The 20,327-nt window shown below is 35.5% G+C and overlaps 1 protein-coding gene across 24 annotated transcripts in view; it reads right to left on the bottom strand.

The window, feature by feature from the left end:
• BCAS3 (BCAS3 microtubule associated cell migration factor) overlaps positions 1 to 20,327 on the bottom strand; it is a 632,290-nt gene that overhangs the window by 296,385 nt on the left and 315,578 nt on the right. For all 24 annotated transcript variants that reach the window (XR_012130638.1, XR_012130636.1, XR_012130640.1 and 21 more), the window contains exon 16: positions 18,259 to 18,409. Coding sequence is in view for 18 of the 24 variants with exons in the window: in XM_073235300.1 (XP_073091401.1) it covers positions 18,259 to 18,409 (151 nt within the window). In the remaining 6 variants the exon portion in view is untranslated. The remainder of the gene's footprint in view (positions 1 to 18,258; positions 18,410 to 20,327) is intronic.

Genomic DNA, 20,327 nt, shown 5'->3' with positions numbered 1-20,327 from the left:
TATATGAGGGTGGTTAGAAGGAGTAAAGGAATATGCGAGTAAAGGAATATGTTGAATTAAAATTGTCTATAGTAACATATGCAACTCAAATTATCATATTCAGATATTAAGAACTTGTATGTTTTCATAACACTATTAAATGTCAGCAGGCTTAATACTCCTGCCATATAAAACCTATTCACTTTGTCATGATTATGTACTTTTTAAGCTGAATTCTGACTAAACACATCAGGACTAACCAAGAGACTAAAACTCCAGAAATATTTACTATAAACTTATTTATAGTCCAGCATGCAATGACTTGGCCACTGGTTCTCAAAGGGTTTCTTCTAGGATTCCCAGAAGACAGGAAGGAATTGTGTTTTATACCATTAATGTTATATAAGTCTTTGAACTGATTCATTCTTTTTGAATGCCACATAGCACAACAAAAGCTTTGGTTTTACTGGCTAAAAATAAGATACATGTGAAGATTTTTTTAATGTAAGGAAAAGGAAAACAATTTGATTTGGGAGCATGCTGAAATCCTCTATAACCCAAGTCTAGGGCTAAAAGGTATTAATGATTAGGTTCAATCAGCTTCAGAGTTAAAGAACTTAGTTCTCTTAGTTGGAGTCTAGGAGAAAAATTCTATAACATACTCTGAAAGTTCTCTTTTTCAACTAATCAGATCCTACCTGAGAATTCAGGCACTATCACATAGTAGATATTAGAATGAGCCCAATATCTACTGTGAACAACTCTTTGTTAATCAATGGGACAATCAAGAAGAAATGGAAAAATTCTTAGAAACATACAACTTACCAAGACTTAATCAAAAAGAAATAGATCAATTACTGGTAAGGAGATTGAGTCAATAATAAAAAATCTCCCAACAAAGGAAAATCCAGGACCAGGTGGCTTCACTGATGTATTTCACCAACATTTAAAGAAAAATTAACACCATTCTTAAACTCTCCCCCCAAAAAAAAATCGAAGAGGAAGGAATGCTCCCAAATTCATTTTACGAAGCCAGTTTTATTCTGAAATCAAAACCAGAAAAGGATCGTAGAAAAGGAATAACAGGCTCATATCTGATGAATGCAGATACAAAAATTCTCAATAAAAAGAGTAACAAATCTAATTCAGCAGCACATTGAAAGTATTATTCTCGATGATCAAATGGGATATATCCCAGGGATGCAAGGATTGTTGAATGTAAGACAAATTAAGAGAATGAAAGAAAAGATCATCTTTATATGATCATCTCAATAGATGCAGAAAAAGCATTTGATAAAATTTAACATTCATCATGATAAAGATTTAACAGTTAGGCATAGAAGGAACACATCTCAACATACAGGCAACTTCATTTCAGTGTGCTTTGCTTTATTATGTTTTGCACAGATATTGCATTTTTCACAAACTGAAGACTTGTGGTAACCCTGCATCAAGCAAGTCTATTGGTGCCATTTTTCCAACAGCATTTCCTGACTTCATCTCTCTCTCACATTTTGGTAATTCTCCCAATCTTTCAAACTTCTTGATTATTATTATACTTGTTATGCTGATCTGTGATTAGTGATGTTTGATGTTAATAATTATTTGGTGGCACCACAAAACATACCCATACAAGATGGAAAACTTAATTAGTAACAGTTTTATGTGTTTGAACTACATTGGCCAGCCTTTCCCCTCTCTCTCTTCCTCTCCTCAGGCCTTCCCATTCCCTGAGATACAACAATATTGAAATTATGCCAATCAATAATCCTAGCAAGGGTCTCTCACTTTAAATCAAATGCTAGAAATGATTAAGTTTAGTGAAGAAGGCATGTTTAAGCTGAGACAGGCTGAAAGCTGGGCCTCTTGTACCCAACAGTGAGCCAAGTTGGGAATGCAAAGGAAAAGTTTGTGAAGGACATTTTAAGTGCTACTACAGCACAAGAATGATAAAGTGAAACTGCCTTACTGCTCATATGGAGAAAGTTTTGGGTGGTCTGGATAAATCAGACCAGCCACAATTTTCCCTTAAACCAAAGGCTAATCCAAAGCAAGGTCTTAACTCTCTTCAAATCCAGGAAAACTAAGAGAGGTGAGGAAGCTGCAGAAGAAAAGTCTGAAGCTGGGAGAGACTGGTTCATGAAGCTTAAGTAAAGAAAACATCTCTGTAACATAAAAGTGCAAGGGGAAGCAGCAAGTGCTGATTGAGAAGCTGCAAGTTATCCACAAGATCCAGCTAAGATAATGAATACTACATTAACCAAAAAACTCTCAATGTAGACAAAACAGCCCTCTATTGGAAGGAGATGCCATTTAGGACTTTCATAGCTAGAGAGAAGTCAATGCCTGGAGTCAAAGCTTCAAAGGACAGGCTGACTCTCTTGTTAGGGACTAATCCAGCTGGTGACTTTAAGTTGAAGCCAATGCTCATGACACTAAAAACCCTTGAGCATTTAAGAATTATGCTACATCTACTCTGCCTGTGCTTTCGAAATGAAACAAAGCCTGCATGATAGCATACCTGTTTACAACATGGTTTAATGAATTTCTAAGCCCACTGTTGAGACCTACTGCTCAGAAAAAAAGATTCCTTTCAAAATATTACTGCTCATTGATAATGCACCTGGTCACCTGAGAACTCTGATGGAGATGTAAAATGAGACAAATTTTGTTGTTGTCTAGCCTGCTAGCACTACACCCATTCTGCAGTCATAGATCAAGGAATCATTTCAAATTTTAAGTCTTATTATTATTCAAGAAATACATTTTGTAAGGTTATAGCTGCCATAGACAGTGATTGCTCTGATGTATCTGGGCAAAGCAAGTTGAAAGCCTTCTGGAAAGGAGTCACCATCTTAATGCCATTAAGCACATTCATGATTCTTGGGAAGAGGTCAAAATATCATCATCAACAGAAGTTTGGAAGAAGCTGATTCCAACTCTATTGGATGACTCTGAGGGGTTCAAGACTTCAGTGGAGGATGTAACCACAGATGTAGTAGAAAGAGAAAGAACTAAAATTAGAAATGGAGCCTGAAGATGTGACAAACTGTTGCAGTCTCATGATGAGACTTGAGAAGATGAGGAGTTGCTTCTTATGGATGAGCAAAGAAAGTGGTTTCTTGAGATGGAATCTATTCCTGGTGAAGATGCTGTGAAGATTGTTCAAGTAACAACAAAGGACTTAGAATATTACATAATTAGAATATATTACTAGAATATTAAATATTAGATATATAAAATAATACACAGTAGATACAGCAGTGGCAGAGTATGAGAGAGTTGACTCCAACTTTGAAAGTTCTACTGTGAGTAAAATGCTCCCAAATGGCATCGCATTCTACAGAGAAACCATCTGTGAAAGGAAGAGTCTATCCATGTAGAAAATCACATAATCATCTAATTTTAAGAAGCTGACACAGCCACCCCCACCTTCAGCAGTTACCAACCTCATCAGTCAGCAGCCATCAAAGCAAGACCCCCCAACAAGCAACAGGAGTACAGCTTGCTGAAAGCTCAGATAACGGTTAGCATTTTTTAGCAATAAAGTACTTTTTAGTTAAGGTATGTACATTGTTTTTAAAGACTTAGTGCTACTGCAAACTTAATAGACTACAGTATAGTATAAACATAACCTATATGTACTGGAAAACCAAAAAATTAATTTGACTCACTTTATTACAATATTTGCTTTATGACAAGCTCTCAGCTAACATCACACTTAAAGCAAAAGGTTGAAAGCTTTCCCTACTCTCACCATTCCTATTCAAGATGGTACTGTAAGTCCTAGCCAGAGCAATCAATCAAGAAAAAGAAAGAAAAGGTATCAGAGTGGGAAAAAACCAAAGTTGTCTCTATTTGCAGATAACCTGATTTTATATATAGAAAATCCTAAAGACTCAACCAAAAAACTGTTGATATAATCAATGAATTCAGTAGAATTATAGGACACAAAATTACCATATAAGAAATCAGTAGCATTTCTATATAATAACAATGAATTTTCTGCATAAGAAATAAAGGACTGGATTTCTTTTGAAATCTATTCATTTCATTTACAGTAGCACCAATAAAATACTTAGAAATACATTTAACTAAGGAGGTGAAAAATCTCTACTCTGAAAACTATAAGATGCTGAAGAAAGAACTCAAAGATGACACAAATAAATAGAAATCTACCCCATGTTCATGGATTGGAAGAACTAATGTTGTTAAAATGTTAATACCACCCAAAGCAATCTAGATTCAATGCAATCCCTATCAAAATTCCAGTGGTATTTTTTATATAAATAGAAAAACACTCCTAAAATTTACACGGAAGCACAAAGGACACTGAATAGCCAAAGGAATCCTGAGAAAGAAGAGAACACAGCAAGAGGCATTATACTTCATGATTTCAAGCTATACTATAAAGATATAGTCATCAAAATAGTATGATACCAGCATAAAAACACTAGATCAGTGGAACAATCATCACCCCAGAAACAAACCCAAATATATACAATCAAGTCTTATTTGATAAGGGGCAAAGAATACTCAATATGAGTATTTGAGATAGACTAGAATTCTGGTGCTGGTGAAGACTGAAATTTTAAACAGAATGGTCAAGGTAGGACTCACTGAGAAAGAGACAATTGAGGCAAGACTTGAAAGGGGTGAGAAATTTAATCATACAGGTATCTGAGCTAACTGTTCTAAGAAGAGGAACCAGACAGTGAAAGGGCCCTAAATAAAGATAAAATTGAGTATGACCTGTGATCACAGGAATTAGTACGGGGTGCTAAGGGATTACAAAGAAGGAACCCCCATCAGGTGTCAGAAAGGACTTGATGAATAAAGGGACCATTCTCCCAGATATACTAACTGAGAGGTGGTAGCATACCTGCCCACCCCAACTAAGCAGGTATGTCCTGAGGCATTCCCTTAATGGTAACCTCCTAAAAAGAAAAACAAAAACAAAAACAACCAAGAATACTCAATAGAGAAAAGACAGGCTCTACAATAAGTGGTGCTGGGAAAACCGGATGTTAATATTTAAAATAATGAAACTGGACTTGTATCTGGCAACACTCACAAAAATTAACTCAAAATAGGTTAAAACTTAAATGACTTTTTTGGATACGGTATCTACAGCACAAGCAACAAAATAAAAAATAAACAAGTGGGACTACATCAACAAAAGCTTAGGCAAGCAAAAGAAATCATCAATAATGTGAAAAGACAACCTACAGATTGGGAAAAAATATTTCAAACCATATATCTGATAGAGGTTAATACCTAAAATATTTAAAGAACTCATGTAATCAATAGCAAAAAACAAATAACCCAATTAAAAATTGGACAAAGGAAGGAAAAAAATGATGGCAGAGTGAGAGATGAGGCAGAAACTTCCTCCCGAAACCACTTCTAACACAGCAAATACAACTAATTCTGAAATAGCAACCCAAAGACTGCAGAGCAGACTGCCTACATGTGGGGAAAAGAGAAGACCTCACAGAAAAGGGCAAAGTAGCAAAGCCGCAATCCTGTGGGAAGCAAGCCCTCCCTGCACCACAGCTCACAAGAGGGAGGAAGAGAAATGGAGCAGGCAGAGAATAGAAGCCAAGGACTGCTACACACACAGCCCTAGAGATCTGCTCCAGAAGCACAAAGCCACATTAAATGGTGTTCTGGAGATTAGTGAGGTTGGAAAGCCAAGACAGGCATAATACTAAGAGAGACTAAGATTCCACCCACTTGTGGAGAACAAGTACACAAAACCAGCCACTTTAGGACAAAACAAAGGCGGGCACAATGAAAGACTTCCCAAGAGTGAGAGGGCTGCTATAGGGGAAAGGATTACACAAAGCTCACTGCTCACGAGAAAGGAGAGGTGAACAAAATCATCCTGGCATGCTAAGCCCAGCAGGTTGGGGACATTCAGGAGCTTCAGACATTCCATCTTCCTGGATAGTAATGCAGCCCTCAGGACCCCTATTGCAAGACACAGCCTGCTGCTCCTTCCTCCCAGCAGGTGCCAGTACACACACCTGCTGCTCCCACCATTGTGCCAGGCCAGCTAGAGGGTGACCCCTGTCTATGGCAGCTATAAGGGTGTAACTCAGAGGCTCCTCTGTGTGCAATCCACTCACTGGACCTGGCAGTGGAAGCAGGCATGACAGCCAGGAAGCTGGAAAGAACTCTTTCAGCTCAGCAGGCGCCACTGCCATGCATATGAGACCCCTGCCACTGCTCCAGACGCTGAGCAGATCCAGGGGGAAGAGCTTCTGGGTACAAGAGAGCACCACACACACAAACTAACTTTCCATAGGAATCATTAGAAATATGAAATGGCAAAAAAATTTTGTACAAACAAGAATCCAACAGACACCAGAAAAAGGGCTAAGTGAAACTGAAATCACCAATCTTTGTGATAAAGATTTCAAAATATAAATCATAAACCGGCTCACAGAGCTACAGAAAAATAGTTGAGATCTCAGGGAAGACTTTAAGAAAGAGACTGAAACTTTGAAAAGTACAGTACCTGAAATGAAACTTAAAATGGAGGGATTTAAAAGTTAGATGAGGTACAGGAGATGGTAAATGAAACAGAACTTAAAGAACAGGAAAACAAACAAGCTGAGGAACAGACAGAAAAACGATCTCTAGGAATGAAAAAATAATAAGAGAACTGTGTAACCAATCCAAGTGGAGCAATATTTGCATTACTGGGGTACTGGAAGAAGATGAGAGGAAAAAGGGATAGAAAAAATTGCTGAAAACTTCCTCAATCTGGGGAAGGACATAGTCTATCAGGTCATGGAAATGCAGAGATCTACCAACACAAGGGACCTCAGAAGACAACACTAAGACACGTAATGATCAAAATGGCAAAGATCAAGGACAAGAAGAGAGTATTGAAAGCAGCCAGAGAGAGAAAAAAGTTCACTTACAAAGGAAACTCCATCAGGCTATCATCAGACTTCTCAGCAGAAACCTTACAGGCCAGAGGAAGTGGCATGATATATTCAATGCAATGAAACAAAAGGGCCTCAAACCAAGAATACTCTATCCAGCAAGATTATCACTCAAATTTGAAGGGGGGATTAAACAATTCCAAGAAAAACAAAAGTGGAAGGAATTTACCTCCCACAAACTGTCTCTACAGTGTACTTTAAAGAGACTGCTATAGATGGAAGTGCCCCTAAGGCTAAATAGGGGTCACCAGAGAGAATAAAACCAGAGTAAAGGAAGTAGACTGATTAATTACTAAGCAAATAAGTGCAAAATTAAATCAACTATCCACAAAGTCAGTCAAGGGATATACAAAGAGTACAGAATATGATACCTGATATATAAAGCATGGAGGAAGAAAAAGGGAGGAAAAAAAAGAACCCTTAGACTGTGTTTGAAATAGCAAAATAAGTGAGTTAAGTTAGATTGTTAGATGGTAAAGAAGCCGCCCTTGAATGTTCCACAACCACAAATCTAAACCTGCAATGGCAATAAGTACATATCTATCGATAATCACCCTCAATGTAAATGGACTGAATGCACCAATCAAAGACACAGAGTTACAGAATGGATAAAGAAACAAGACCCATTTATATGCTGCCTATAAGAAACTCACTTCAAACCCAAAGACATACACAGACTAAAAGTGAAGGGATGGAAAAAGGTATTTTATGAAAATAATAGGGAGAAAAAAGTAGGACTTGCAGTACTTATATCAGGCAAAATAGATTTCAAAACAAAGAAAGTAACAAGAGACAAAGGACATTACATAATGATAAAGGGGTCACTACAACAAAAAGACATAACCATTAAAAATATATGGGCACCCAACGTAGGAGCACCTAAATATGTGAAACAAATACTAACATAATTAAAGAGGGAAATAGAAAGCAATGCATTCATTTTAGGATATTTCAACACACCACTCACTCCAAAGAACAGATCAGCTAGAAAGAAAATAAGTAGGTAGACAGAGGCACTGAACAACACATTAGAACAGATAGACCTAACACACATCTATAGAACATTTCACCTAAGAGCTGCCAGATACACATTCTTCTCAAGGGTACATGGAACATTTTCAAGAATAGATTACATACTAGGCCACAAAGGTATGAAACTATAAATAAATTATGCAAGGAAAGAAAAGCCGACAAATACATGGAGGCTTAACAACATGCTGCTAAATAATCAATGGATCAATGACCAAACTAAAACAGAGATCACGGAATAAATGGAGTCAAGTGAAAACAACAACTCAACAGCCCAAAACTTGTGGGATGCAGCAAAGGCAGTTCTAAGAGGAAAGTATATTACAATACAGACTTACCTCAAGAAAGAAGAACAATACCAAATGAACAGTTGAAACTCACAATTAATGAAACTAGAAAAGTAACAAATGAGGCCCAAGTCAGTAGAAGGAGGGACATAATAAAGATCAGAGCAGAAATAAGTAAAATTGAGGAAAATAAAACAATTGAAAGAATCAATGAAACCAGGAGCTGGTTCTTCAAGAAAATAAACAAAATAGATAAACCCCAAGCCACAATTATCAAGAAAAATAGAGAGTCTACACACATAAACAGAATCAGAAATGACAAAGAAAAAATCACTACACCACAGAAATACAAAGAATTATTAGAGAATACTATGAAAAATTATATGCTAACAAACTGGATAACCTAGAGGGAACAGACAACTTTCTAGAAAATACAACCTTCCGAGACTGACCTAAGAAGAAACAGAAAATCTGAACAGACCAATTAACAGCAATGAAATTAAACTGTTAATCAATAAACTACCTAAGAACAAAATCCATGGACCAGATGGCTTCACTGCTGAATTTTATCAAACATTTAGAAAAGACCTAATATTGATCTTCCTTAAAGTTTTCCAAAAAACAGAAGAGAAGGAATACTTCCAAACCCATTCTATGAAGCCAGCATCACTCTAACACCAAAACCAGGCAAAGACCACAAAAAAAGAAAATTAAAGATCAATATCTCTCATGAACATAGATGCAAAAATCCTTAACCAGACATTAGCAAACCAAATTAAAAAATACATCAAAATGATCATCCATTATGATCAAGTAGGATTCCAGGGATGCAAGGATGGTACAATATTCAAAAATCTATCAACATCATATACCACATCAACAAAAGGGAAAAAAACCATATGATCATCTCAATAGATGCTGAAAAAGAATTTGACAAAATTCAACATCCATTCATGATAAAAAATCTCAACAAAATAGGTACAGCGGGCATGTACCTCAACATAATAAAGGCCATATATGATAAACCCAGAGCCAGCATCATACTTAACAGTGAAAAGCTGAAAGCTTTTCCTCTAAGATTGGGAACAAGACAAGGATGCCTTCTCTCACCAGTTTTATTCAACATAGTTCTGGAGGTCCTAGCCACAGCAATCAGACAACAAAAATAAATAAAAGGCACTGGTAAGGAAGAAGTTAAACTGCCACTGTTTGCAGATGACATGATATTTTACATTGAAAACCCTTAAGAATCCACCCCCAAACTAATAGAACTAATAACTGAATTCAGCAAAGTTGTAGTATACAAAATTAATACACAGATATATGTGATACTCCCATATACTAATGATGAACTAGCAGAAAGAGAAATCAGGAAAACAATTCCATTTACAATTGCATCAAAAAGAATAAAATACCTAGGAATAAACCTAACCAAGGAGGTCAAAGACCTATACACTGAAAACTACAAGACACTCATGAAAGAGATTAAAAAAAGACATCAATAAATGGAAAAACATCCTGCGCTCATGGATAGGAAGAATTAATATTGTCAAAATGGCCACCCTTCCTAAAGCAATCTACAGATTCAGTGCAATCCCTATCAAAACACCAACAGCATTCTTCATTCAACTAGAACAAATAGTTCTAAAATTCATATGGAACCACAGAAGATCCCAAATACTGAAAGCAATTCTGATAAAGAAGAATAAAGCTGAGGGAGATTATGCTCCCCGACTTCAACCTCTACTACAAAGCTATAGGAATCAACACAATTTGGTACTGGCACAAAAACAAAGCCATAGATCAATGGAACAGAATAGAGAGCCTAGATATAAACTCACACATATATGGCCAATTAATATATGATAAAGGAGCCATGGACATACAATGGGGAAGTGACAGCCTCTTCAACAAGTGGTGTTGGCAAAACTGTACTGCTACATGTAAGAGAATGAAACAATTATTGTTTAACTCCAAAAACAAAAGTAAACTCAAAATGGATCAAAAACCTGAATGTAAGTCATGAAACCATAAAACTCTTAGAAGAAATCACAGGCAAAAATCTCTTGAATATAAGTATGAGCTACTTTTTCCTGAACACATCTCCTTGGGCAAGGAGAACAAAAGCAAAAATGAAGAAATGGGACTACATCAAACTAAAAAGCTCTGTAAAGCAAAGGACACCATCAGTAGAACAAAAAGGAGGGGTTACATCCAAAGTATATGAAGAGCTCACACACCTCAACACCCAAAAATCAAATAACCTGATTAAAAGATGGGTGGAGGATCTGAACAGACACTTCTCCAAAGAAGAAAATCAGATGGCCAACAGACACATGAAAAGATGCTCCACATCGCTAAACATCAGAGAAATGCAAATTAAAACCACAATGAGATATCATCTCACACCAGTTAGGATGGCCAACATCCAAAAGACAAACAACAACAAATGTTGGCGAGGATGTGGAGAAAGGGCAACCCTCCTACACTGTTGGTGGGAACATAGTAATATTAGATCAGCCATTGTGGAAATCAATATGGAAGTTCCTCAAAAAATTCAAATAGAAATACCATTTGACCCAGGAATTCCACTCCTAGGAATTGACCTGAAGAAAACAACTTCTCGGATTCAAGAAGACATATGCACCCCTATGTTTATCACAGTACTATTTTCAATAGCTAAGAAATGGAAGCAACCTATGTGTCCATCAGTAGATGAATGGATATTAAAAAGATGTGGCACATATACACGATGGAATATTATTCATCCATAAGAAGAAAACAAATCCTACCATTTGCAACATGGATGGCGCTAGAGGGTATTATGCTCAATGTAACAAGCCAGGTGGAGAAAGACAAGTGTCAAATGATTTCCCTCATTTGTGGAGTATAATAACAAAGCAAAACTGAAGGAACAAAACAGCAGCAGACTCACAGACTCCAAGAAGGGACTAGCGGTTACCAAAGGGGAAAGGGTTGGGGAGGGTGGTTAGGGAGGGACAGGGAAAGGGATTAAGGGGCATTATAATTAGCACATATAATATAGGTAGGTCACGGGGAAGGCAGTATAGCACAGAGAAGACAAGTAATGACTCTATAGCATCTTACTACACTGATGGACAGTGTTTGCAATGGGGTGTGAGGGGGGACTTAATAATATAGGTGAATGTTGAAATCACAATGTTGCTCATGTGAAACCTTCATAAGATTTTATATCAATGTACCTTAATAAAAAAAATGGGCAAAGGACCTGAATAGATATTACTCCAAAGAAGATATCGGAAAGGCCATCAGGTACATGAAAAGATACTCAACATCACTAGTCATAAGGGAAATGCAAATTAAAACCACAATGAGATATCATTTTATGACATCATCAAAACGACAAGTGAGATTGTTGGTGGGATTATAAATTGGTCTTCCCACTATGGTAAACAGTATGGAAGAGCCTCCAAAAATTTAAAATAGAACTAACTTATGATCCAGCAATTTCAACATCTGGGAATATATTCAAAGGAAATCAAAGCACGAACTTAAAAAGGTATCTGCATCCCTATGTTCACAGCAGATTATTTACAGTGAACATAGGGGTGCAGATACCTATGTAAAGAAGATGTGGTGTGTGTGTGTGTATACACAATGGACTATTACTCAGCCATAGAATAGAATTAAATCCTGCCATTTGTAAGAAAATGGATGGACCTAAAAGATATCATGCTAAGAGAAAGAAGTCAAAGACAAATACTGTATTATTTCACTTGCATGTGGAATTTAAAAGTAAAGAAAACAAAAAGACTCATATAAAAAGAGATCACACATGGTGTTAGCAGAGGCAGAGGGTGAGGGAGGGAGATGGAATTGGAGGCACTTGGTCAAAAGGTACAAACTTCTAGTTATAAGATAAATAAGTACTAGAGATTTAAAATGTGTAACATGGGCAACTATAGCTAACACTGCTGTATGATATACAGGAACGTTGTGAAGAGTAAATCCTAGGAGATCTTATTATAAGGAGAAAATTTTTTTCTTTTTCTCTTCTTTTTCTTTTCTTTTTATTGTATCTGTGTGAGAAGACGGATGTTAGCTGAACCTACTGTGGTAACCATTTCACAATATATGTAAATCAAACCTTAAACTTATACAGTGATATATCAATTATTTCTTAATATAACAGGAAGAAAGAATGAACACATAAATATTAAATGTACTCAATAGAGGAAAAAAAAGAAAAAAGGCTCTACATTATATGTAAAATTGCAAAGTAAAGCTGTATTGTCTAACGATACATTGTAGGAATTTTAACAACTCTGCTACATTCTGTGTGCCCCCTCCTAAGTAGCAACTGAAATGGACTCACATTTCTCACATGCATGTGAGCAAATAAGTCCTCAAGTCATTTTTGAGTGTTCCTTTCAATTTTTCATTAATTTAATTTTAACTGTTCCCTACTGAATAGACCGTGGCACTTATGCCTCTTAAATTATTGATCTATAGGGCAAACCGGAAGCTGGAAATTGAAATCTACAGGCAGGTACTGTGTACTTTGAGATACATTCAGCATGAAAATTTAAATTACAAACTTAAGATTTTCATTAGAAAAACATTAGATAATGTTCAAATTCTGCCAGATGTGGCAGAAAAGAGAGTAGAATAGCATAAATAGTCAAATGTCCATAGAAAGTTATGCCTGCTGACTTCTAATATAGTATATAGTGAACCTCAGACCCCTTCCCCTGCCAAAATCTATAGTTCTTTGGTAAAATGGAACAAACTATGGTTTAAGTGCTCTAATGATTTAGCACAAAAAGTGGAAACTCAAAATATGGTAAGTATATTGCACGAGTAGACATACCCATATCTATTCTAATGAAAATACATTGTCCATTATTTTGTATCTGGACTAAACATTTATAGATTAACTATCAAGAACTAAAACCTAGACAAGACAGGGCTAGGTGGTGGAGAATTACTATCTGCTACTCTAATGAGTCTCCCAAGATTTAATTCTCAAAACTTCACTTATAAGGCTTGGGGCTCAGGCCAAACTGTCCAGATAAGCCAAGGGAGACCTAATTGAATCAGAAGGAATAGACCTCCTTCAAGGCCTATTATATGCCAATGTCTTTCACTCACTTAGGAAGAAGCTCTGACAGCAGATATGGTCTACAAATTTCAACTAGAGATAATCAAGAAAATGCTACTAAATGCTTCTACTTTGAAATAAGAACAATCATTTACAATTTCTAAATGGAGCTCTTGGTCAGCACTGACCTAGAGCTCAATATTGAGTGAGGTTTAGAAATTAGGTAATGGGATCAAAGACCTGGTGGGAACTCAGCCACTTGTAACGCTGGAGATTATAATCCATACATATAAACTTTAATTCTTCAGATGAAGAAAATCACCTAGGACACACCAGTAATAGGTGGCAGAAACAAGATGAAAAGCCAGTGCTTCAGACCGTAAGTCAATATTCTTCTACTACATCACCTCACCTACTCACCTACTTCTACAGGGTGGAAAGGAGCAAGAAGCTATTCCATTTAAGGAAGAGGAAACTTCCTATGAAAGACAACAAATCATCTCAGGTTTACTTTACTAAAAATGGTCAGCTATTTAAGAGCAAGAAAGTAATAACTTCATTCCCAATTTCAGTATTTTTTATTCCCGTGAAATCACTCTGACATCTTTTTGAAATTTATTGTTCTCTGCTTGTGCCCACATATGTGTATACTAAAAATTTGAGATTTAATGTGCATAAAAATTAAGCAGACTGATGAAAAATTGTCTATTTAGTAAAATTTTACATAGGAAGAATTGAAAACTTTTTCTTTATTAAGGTATCATTGACATACAATCTAATGCTCAGGTTTTACATGTAAACACCTTTTTTACATAAGAAGCCTTATCACTTACTTGATTCATAATTCAATCAAACATCTATGAAATGCTGCTTAATAAATCCCTACTATAAAAACTTAACACTCCAAAACAAAAAGCAATCCCTTAGCACCCAGTTTGACTTTTAATAGATGAGGACAACTATTCTCATTTACATATGATAAAAACATGATGGAAGTCTTTCCAATCTCCAGTCTTAGACTAAAAGAAAACTGATTCTGTTTGAATGAGTGATCGTTGAACCAAATGATTTCTAGCACTTCCTTTGCCTCCATCAGTGTACATTGTAGGGGGCTTAAGCAACAGCTGTTGCCGAATAGGCCCTATTTCCTCCAAGTGCTGCTTCAAGGTACAGAACATGAAGGTGTAAATACATCTGTCTCTTGCCATTTGTAGTTCTACTGGCCTCATGCATGTCTTGGAGTGAGACAGATGGTCCCTGACATGGCACAGGTTTTCAGGGATATATAGTTCCAAGAAAAGAGGGCAGATGTGAAATATGGTAAGCAAACGTTTTATGCCTTGAAGGTGTGAGTTGAAGTTTCCATCTCAATTTGGTTATTTAAATACAGGATCCTAGGCAATCCTTAGAAATCTCTGTGCTAGAAATACAACTTTTTATGCTTATTTTATACCTTCCTGCCAAATATCTAGGACAAGGAACAAATGTTGATATAATCCAAGTTAAATATATAATTTCACTTGAAATATTATCAGGCATATTGGAAGTAGTTGTAGAACGTACATGTCTATAAATGAGTCTGCTCTGTTTTTCTTTCTACATAACCCATGCAAATATTTCCTGTGAATTGTATTTTTAAAATGGTAAGAACGGCACTTCATAGAAGCAAAATTAGAGTAAATTAGAATTTCCAGAATGAAAAGCAACCTGGAAAATGAAAAGCCCATTTGCTCTTCACTCTGGGGACCTTAATGTGGCAATCAAAATTCTCAATAAATACAGTAAAACGTAATAGAACTAATGCAAACTAGCTAACTGCAGTCTTTGAAAACTGGTCTTAGTAAAAAAAATTTTAAATAAATACAGCTTTTAAAATCTAATGGTATGAAATCTAATGATATGAAATGTGTGGGATATTTTTTCAAAATTTAGCATATGTCTAAATGGAAACTTAGGGAATATATTTTACAAAACAATAATAATTTTGATAAGGCAAAATACACATATTTCAATAGAAATACTACATTTTAAGTAATACCAAAAATTGTAGTCCAAAAACAAATTCTATGACCAAATGTTTGAGTGATTTATAGTAAACGAATTATTAGGAAAGTCACAATAAGCAATTTCTAAATATAATCAACAAACCCCTTCAGAAAAATGGCTTAGGGGCATAAAGTCTGGAAATCTAGCAATAGTCAAATATAAGTTATGAACACTATTATCAAAGTGTTTATAGGTCATTGTAATCTGTGTTAATAGGAAGGAAAAAAAATAGTAGGTGGGATAATTCGTGGTGCATTAAAAGTCTACCACAAGTAGAGAATTCACTGTAGACAACTATATGAAAAAAAAACTAATAAAATGAGTTTTTAAATCTCTTCTCTTGATAAGTGTACCATGGTTTAAAATGAGAACGTATTTGTCTTTGGAAATAACACACTGACATTTCTAGGAATAAAAGGTTACTAAGTCTACGAAATTCTCTGAAACAATTCAGGAGTATATAGTTGGTGTGTGTGTGTGTGTGTGTGTGTGTGTGTGTGTGTGTGCGCACACGCACGTGTATGCAGAGAAAGAATGTGTATGATAAGGCAAACATGTTAAACTGTTAACTTTTGGGAAATCTGGGTATACAGGAATTCCTTTTACTAGTCTTGTAAATTCTTTTTTTAAGTTTGAAGCTATGTCAATTTTTTTAAAATTAGAAATCAATTACTCATTTTTGAACAAATATTAACTATTCTCTCTAAACCCCACAATACAAGACACACTAAAAAGAATTTAAAAACTTGGCAAAAATCAAATGGTTTGAGAATCGAGATAAAAAGCCTAGTCAACAATATGATACATGTATCTTGAACTAATATTAACTTCAAAGCACATTACTCAAATTCATATCACTTAATTCATTAATAACTATTATTAAATAGTCCATAATACAAGGGAGCATAATATACATGTCCTAAAAATCTAGGAATAGTGACCAAGTTTTAAAGTGAAAAGGAAACACAGAATTTATCTAAGTTCATAAAGTATGGTAGCATAGGAAGACCACCCATCTAAGGACAGAGAGAGAGTGAAACAGAATGAGTGAGAGATTTTATCTTTTGTTTATGGGAAATTTCAAATATATACAAAAGTAGGCTCAATTTCCATCACTCCCCACAACTATTTTGAATTAAATTCTAGCATTGTATGATTTCATGCATAAAACCTCAGGCACTGACTTAGAGAGATATTTGGAGAAGCTTATTCAAAAAAAGCTAATCCATTATGAAAATAGCATAGCTCTTAAGTTTTAAAAACAACACAGAAACAACATAAAAACACCAAAAACAGAATTAAAATTAAATTCAAGAACAATTTTCACTATTCTTTCACTTAAATTCAAGAAAAGACACAAAAACTCAAAAGTGCCTCATAGAATTAACTGTACAATGCTGGGCTGAATCAAGAAGGTACAATTATGCACTAACTGACTTCTGTGAGCAAAATAATAGCTGTAAAATTAAGGTTCAACATTTAGTCCCATTTTCATTTGATTCTACATCCTGGAAATGTAATGCCATACATAAAAACAATGAGTTAACTATAAATGTAAGTTCCTAACATTTCTTAAATGTAAGTTCATAACCATTCTTATTTATCTTAAAGAAACTAAAAGAAGAAAGGGAAGTCAACATTCTATTTAAATTATACTACTACTAAACATAAAGAATCAAAGCTGAAATCAGTTAAAAGAAACACAGGCCAAATGATCATAAAATATCTGATTTAGGACCTAGGTTTGCTATATTTTTCCTTAACATGCCACAAATCTAATTTTTTTCTGCATTCAGGAATAGGATCACTTTACATACAAACACCACTCCACTAGGTAAAGGATCAATTTTTGTGTTATGTGAAATCTGAAGCTCAAAGGCCTCATCCCTGAAAATGAGCATTTCTCTTCTCAAAAGTGACTCCTGTAAACACTCTACCACCTACCACAACAATATTAAGACATATTGATATAGAAGCCAAATAATTTAATCTATTCCTTTTGTTGGAAAAACCCTGAAGACTTCGGGAAACCGAGATGGGGGTTTCTCCTGATTACCTGAACACAGGATTTCAAGACAGTTGTTCCATTTCAAATTAGGTTAAACCTCAGGATCACTTAGATGAAAACAGGTACTTTGCCTATAGACATATTTCCTGGTACAAAATGGAATTTCAGCATTACTATACATTGAGTATCTAATGGTATCTCAGACATACCACTTTAGGAACTCAAAGAAATTATTATTTTATATTCCTACTAGGTAGGAATTAAAATTTTTTTCAGTAGCTAAAATAAGCACAAAGATAACAAGTGAGTCATCACATGTCTTTGAGGGTGTTAATGATCAGTCTTGAGTGAAGTCCAAATCTTGGGACTCTGGCTTTTGAAAACTACCCATATCACATTGTCCTGACTTTTGATGACATTATTATATGTAAATTATTCCTCAATATAGATGATTTTTTAAAAGTATTAGAGACATGGTTGCCATCCAAATTTCTCTCCTTAGTATCTGTGCCAGTTAAAATTTGGGAGTTATTATAAGTCCAGATCATGTCCACAAAAGCAAGAAAATAAAACTCTACTTTCGGCAAAGCCACAAGGCAGCAAGTATAAGAATAGATGGATCTGCTTTTTATTAGCCAACACTAGTTTCACAACTTGTCACTGCTTTGTTTTTTCTATGAATGTGTGTGTACATGGCTTTGTGTGAGCACATTTGTGCATGATCTATACTTTGTACTTAATCTGCTGCCATTAAGTCTCACGTGGGCTGGAAGACCATAATCAAAACCACCCAAAGAAAAAGTGTGTTTTGTTTTTATTTTTTCAATCCTCTAAACAGCAATTTAAAAAGCATCCAGCCTGAGGCCTTACCCTGTTCTTTTGGTGATGGTCCCCAATGTCATTGGCTGCTTGATTTGGGCAAGAGGCATCAATACCACCAAGCTGGGCAGGGGAGAGAGACGAGGGTTGCCAGGATTGTTGTTGGCAAAATTATTGTAGGAGTCTTGGCTGTTTAGTTTCCCTACAAAGAGAAACAGAAAGAAAGGCATCAACAAGGGAAGCTTCCTTCTCTCACTGACTCCACCGATCATTAAAGAAAGTTACTAAAGGCAGAATTAACTCCAAAAGAACCATGAGTATATGGATGGAAAAAAAAAAAAATGATACTAGTAACAAGAGAGGCTTGATTGTAAACAGAGCCTTTAGCCTTTGGAGAGGGAGAAATGGAGGCCACAGAATTGGATAGATGTTATATGGTTATATAAATAAGTAGTATAAAATTTAATTATGATTTTATGGTGTTATAAAGAAATATAGAATAGTAAGAGAAAATAAAACAAGGCGATGTAGATTAGTGTAGAGGAGGCAAAGAACATTTCCCTAAACAAGCTTGAGAGTAAGTGGGGAGAATATTCCAGCCATGGTCCTTTGGAAGGCTCAGAAGGTAAGAAGAAACATGAGTCATAAGGATGAGTATTGACAGGGAGTAACAGGAGAGGAATGGGAAGAGACTGACAAAAGACATAAGCCAAAACATCACCTTCCTCCTAATATCTACCACTCTCCACCATGAAGTTAAAAATATACATCAACAAATTTCCCTTTGTTTTATGCTGGGCATTAATATAAAAACTAAAAAGAACAGTCATTCAGCTCACTAATAACCAGGAAAACAAATTCCTCTGTGAAATAAAATTTGATCTGCAGAGAGAGTAATTACTCTTGGCTCACGAGTAAGGCAAACGCCTCCTATACACTTATCTTTCCTCCCTCTCAACGGTTTTGCGTTTTCCAGAATATGCCTAAATGAAATCACGATGTAGCATTGGGTCTAGCTTCTTTCACAAGCCAATAAGCATCTGAGATTCATCCACTCTACATTTTCCTACATGCATCAATAGTTCTTTCCTTTTTATTCCTAAATATGAGCCCACTGTATGGACATACTTCAGTTTATCAGTCATTAGTGAAAGGACATGTGGTTTGTTTGCAGCTTTTGGTTATTATGAATAAAGCTGCAATAAATATTTGTGTATTTGTATATTTGTGTATTTATTGCAATAAATATTTGAATGTAAGGGTGGGTTTCTTTAATAAATAACCTAGGAACGAAATTACTGGTCATTGTAAATGAATGTCTGCATGGGCATAACAACTGTGTGTAAGGTTATGAGAAAATACCAAATAGTTTGACAAAGCAGCTGAGCCATTTCACATTCCCATCAAGAATGTGTGAGTTCCAGTTCTGCATCCTCACCAGAATTTGGTATTATCACTCTTTTTAACCTTCTGGCTTTTATTTGGATTTCTCTAATGACCAATAAAATGTTTGCTTTTTTTGTGTGTTCATGTACTTACTTTTCATCCATATTTCTTCTTTGGTAAGCATCTGTTCAAATCTTTTGCCCATTTAAAAAACTGAGTTAATATTTTTGCTGAGATATAATTAATATACCATGAAATTCACCATTTTTAATTGTACAATTCTATGGTATTTAGTATATTCTACAGACTAATACAATCATGATCACTATCTAATTTCAGAATATCTTAATCACCTAAAAGATAAACCTATACCCATCAGCAGTCAGCTCTTCCTTTGCACCACCCCTCAGCCTTTGACAACTAGGAATCTCCTTTCTGTTCCCATGGATTTGCCTACACTGGATATTTCATATAAATTGATTCATACAATGTGGCCTTTTGTGACTGCTTCATTTACTTGGAATGTTTTCAAGGCTCATCTATGTTGTGCCATGTATCAGTACTTCATTCCTTTTTATGGCCAAGTAATACTCCATTGTACATTTTATCTATTCATCAGTAGATAAATATTTGCATTGCTTCCACTTTAAGGCTATTATGAATAATGCTCCTAGGAACATTAGTGCACAAGTTTTTATGTGGAAATGTGGCTTCAATTTTCTTGGGTACATACA

The sequence above is a fragment of the Manis javanica genome, chromosome 4 (genome assembly GCF_040802235.1).
Source record: "Manis javanica isolate MJ-LG chromosome 4, MJ_LKY, whole genome shotgun sequence".
Classification (NCBI taxonomy): Eukaryota; Metazoa; Chordata; class Mammalia; order Pholidota; family Manidae; genus Manis; species Manis javanica.
Note: the sequence above shows the minus strand (reverse complement) of the source record. Positions and strands in the feature narration are given on the sequence as shown.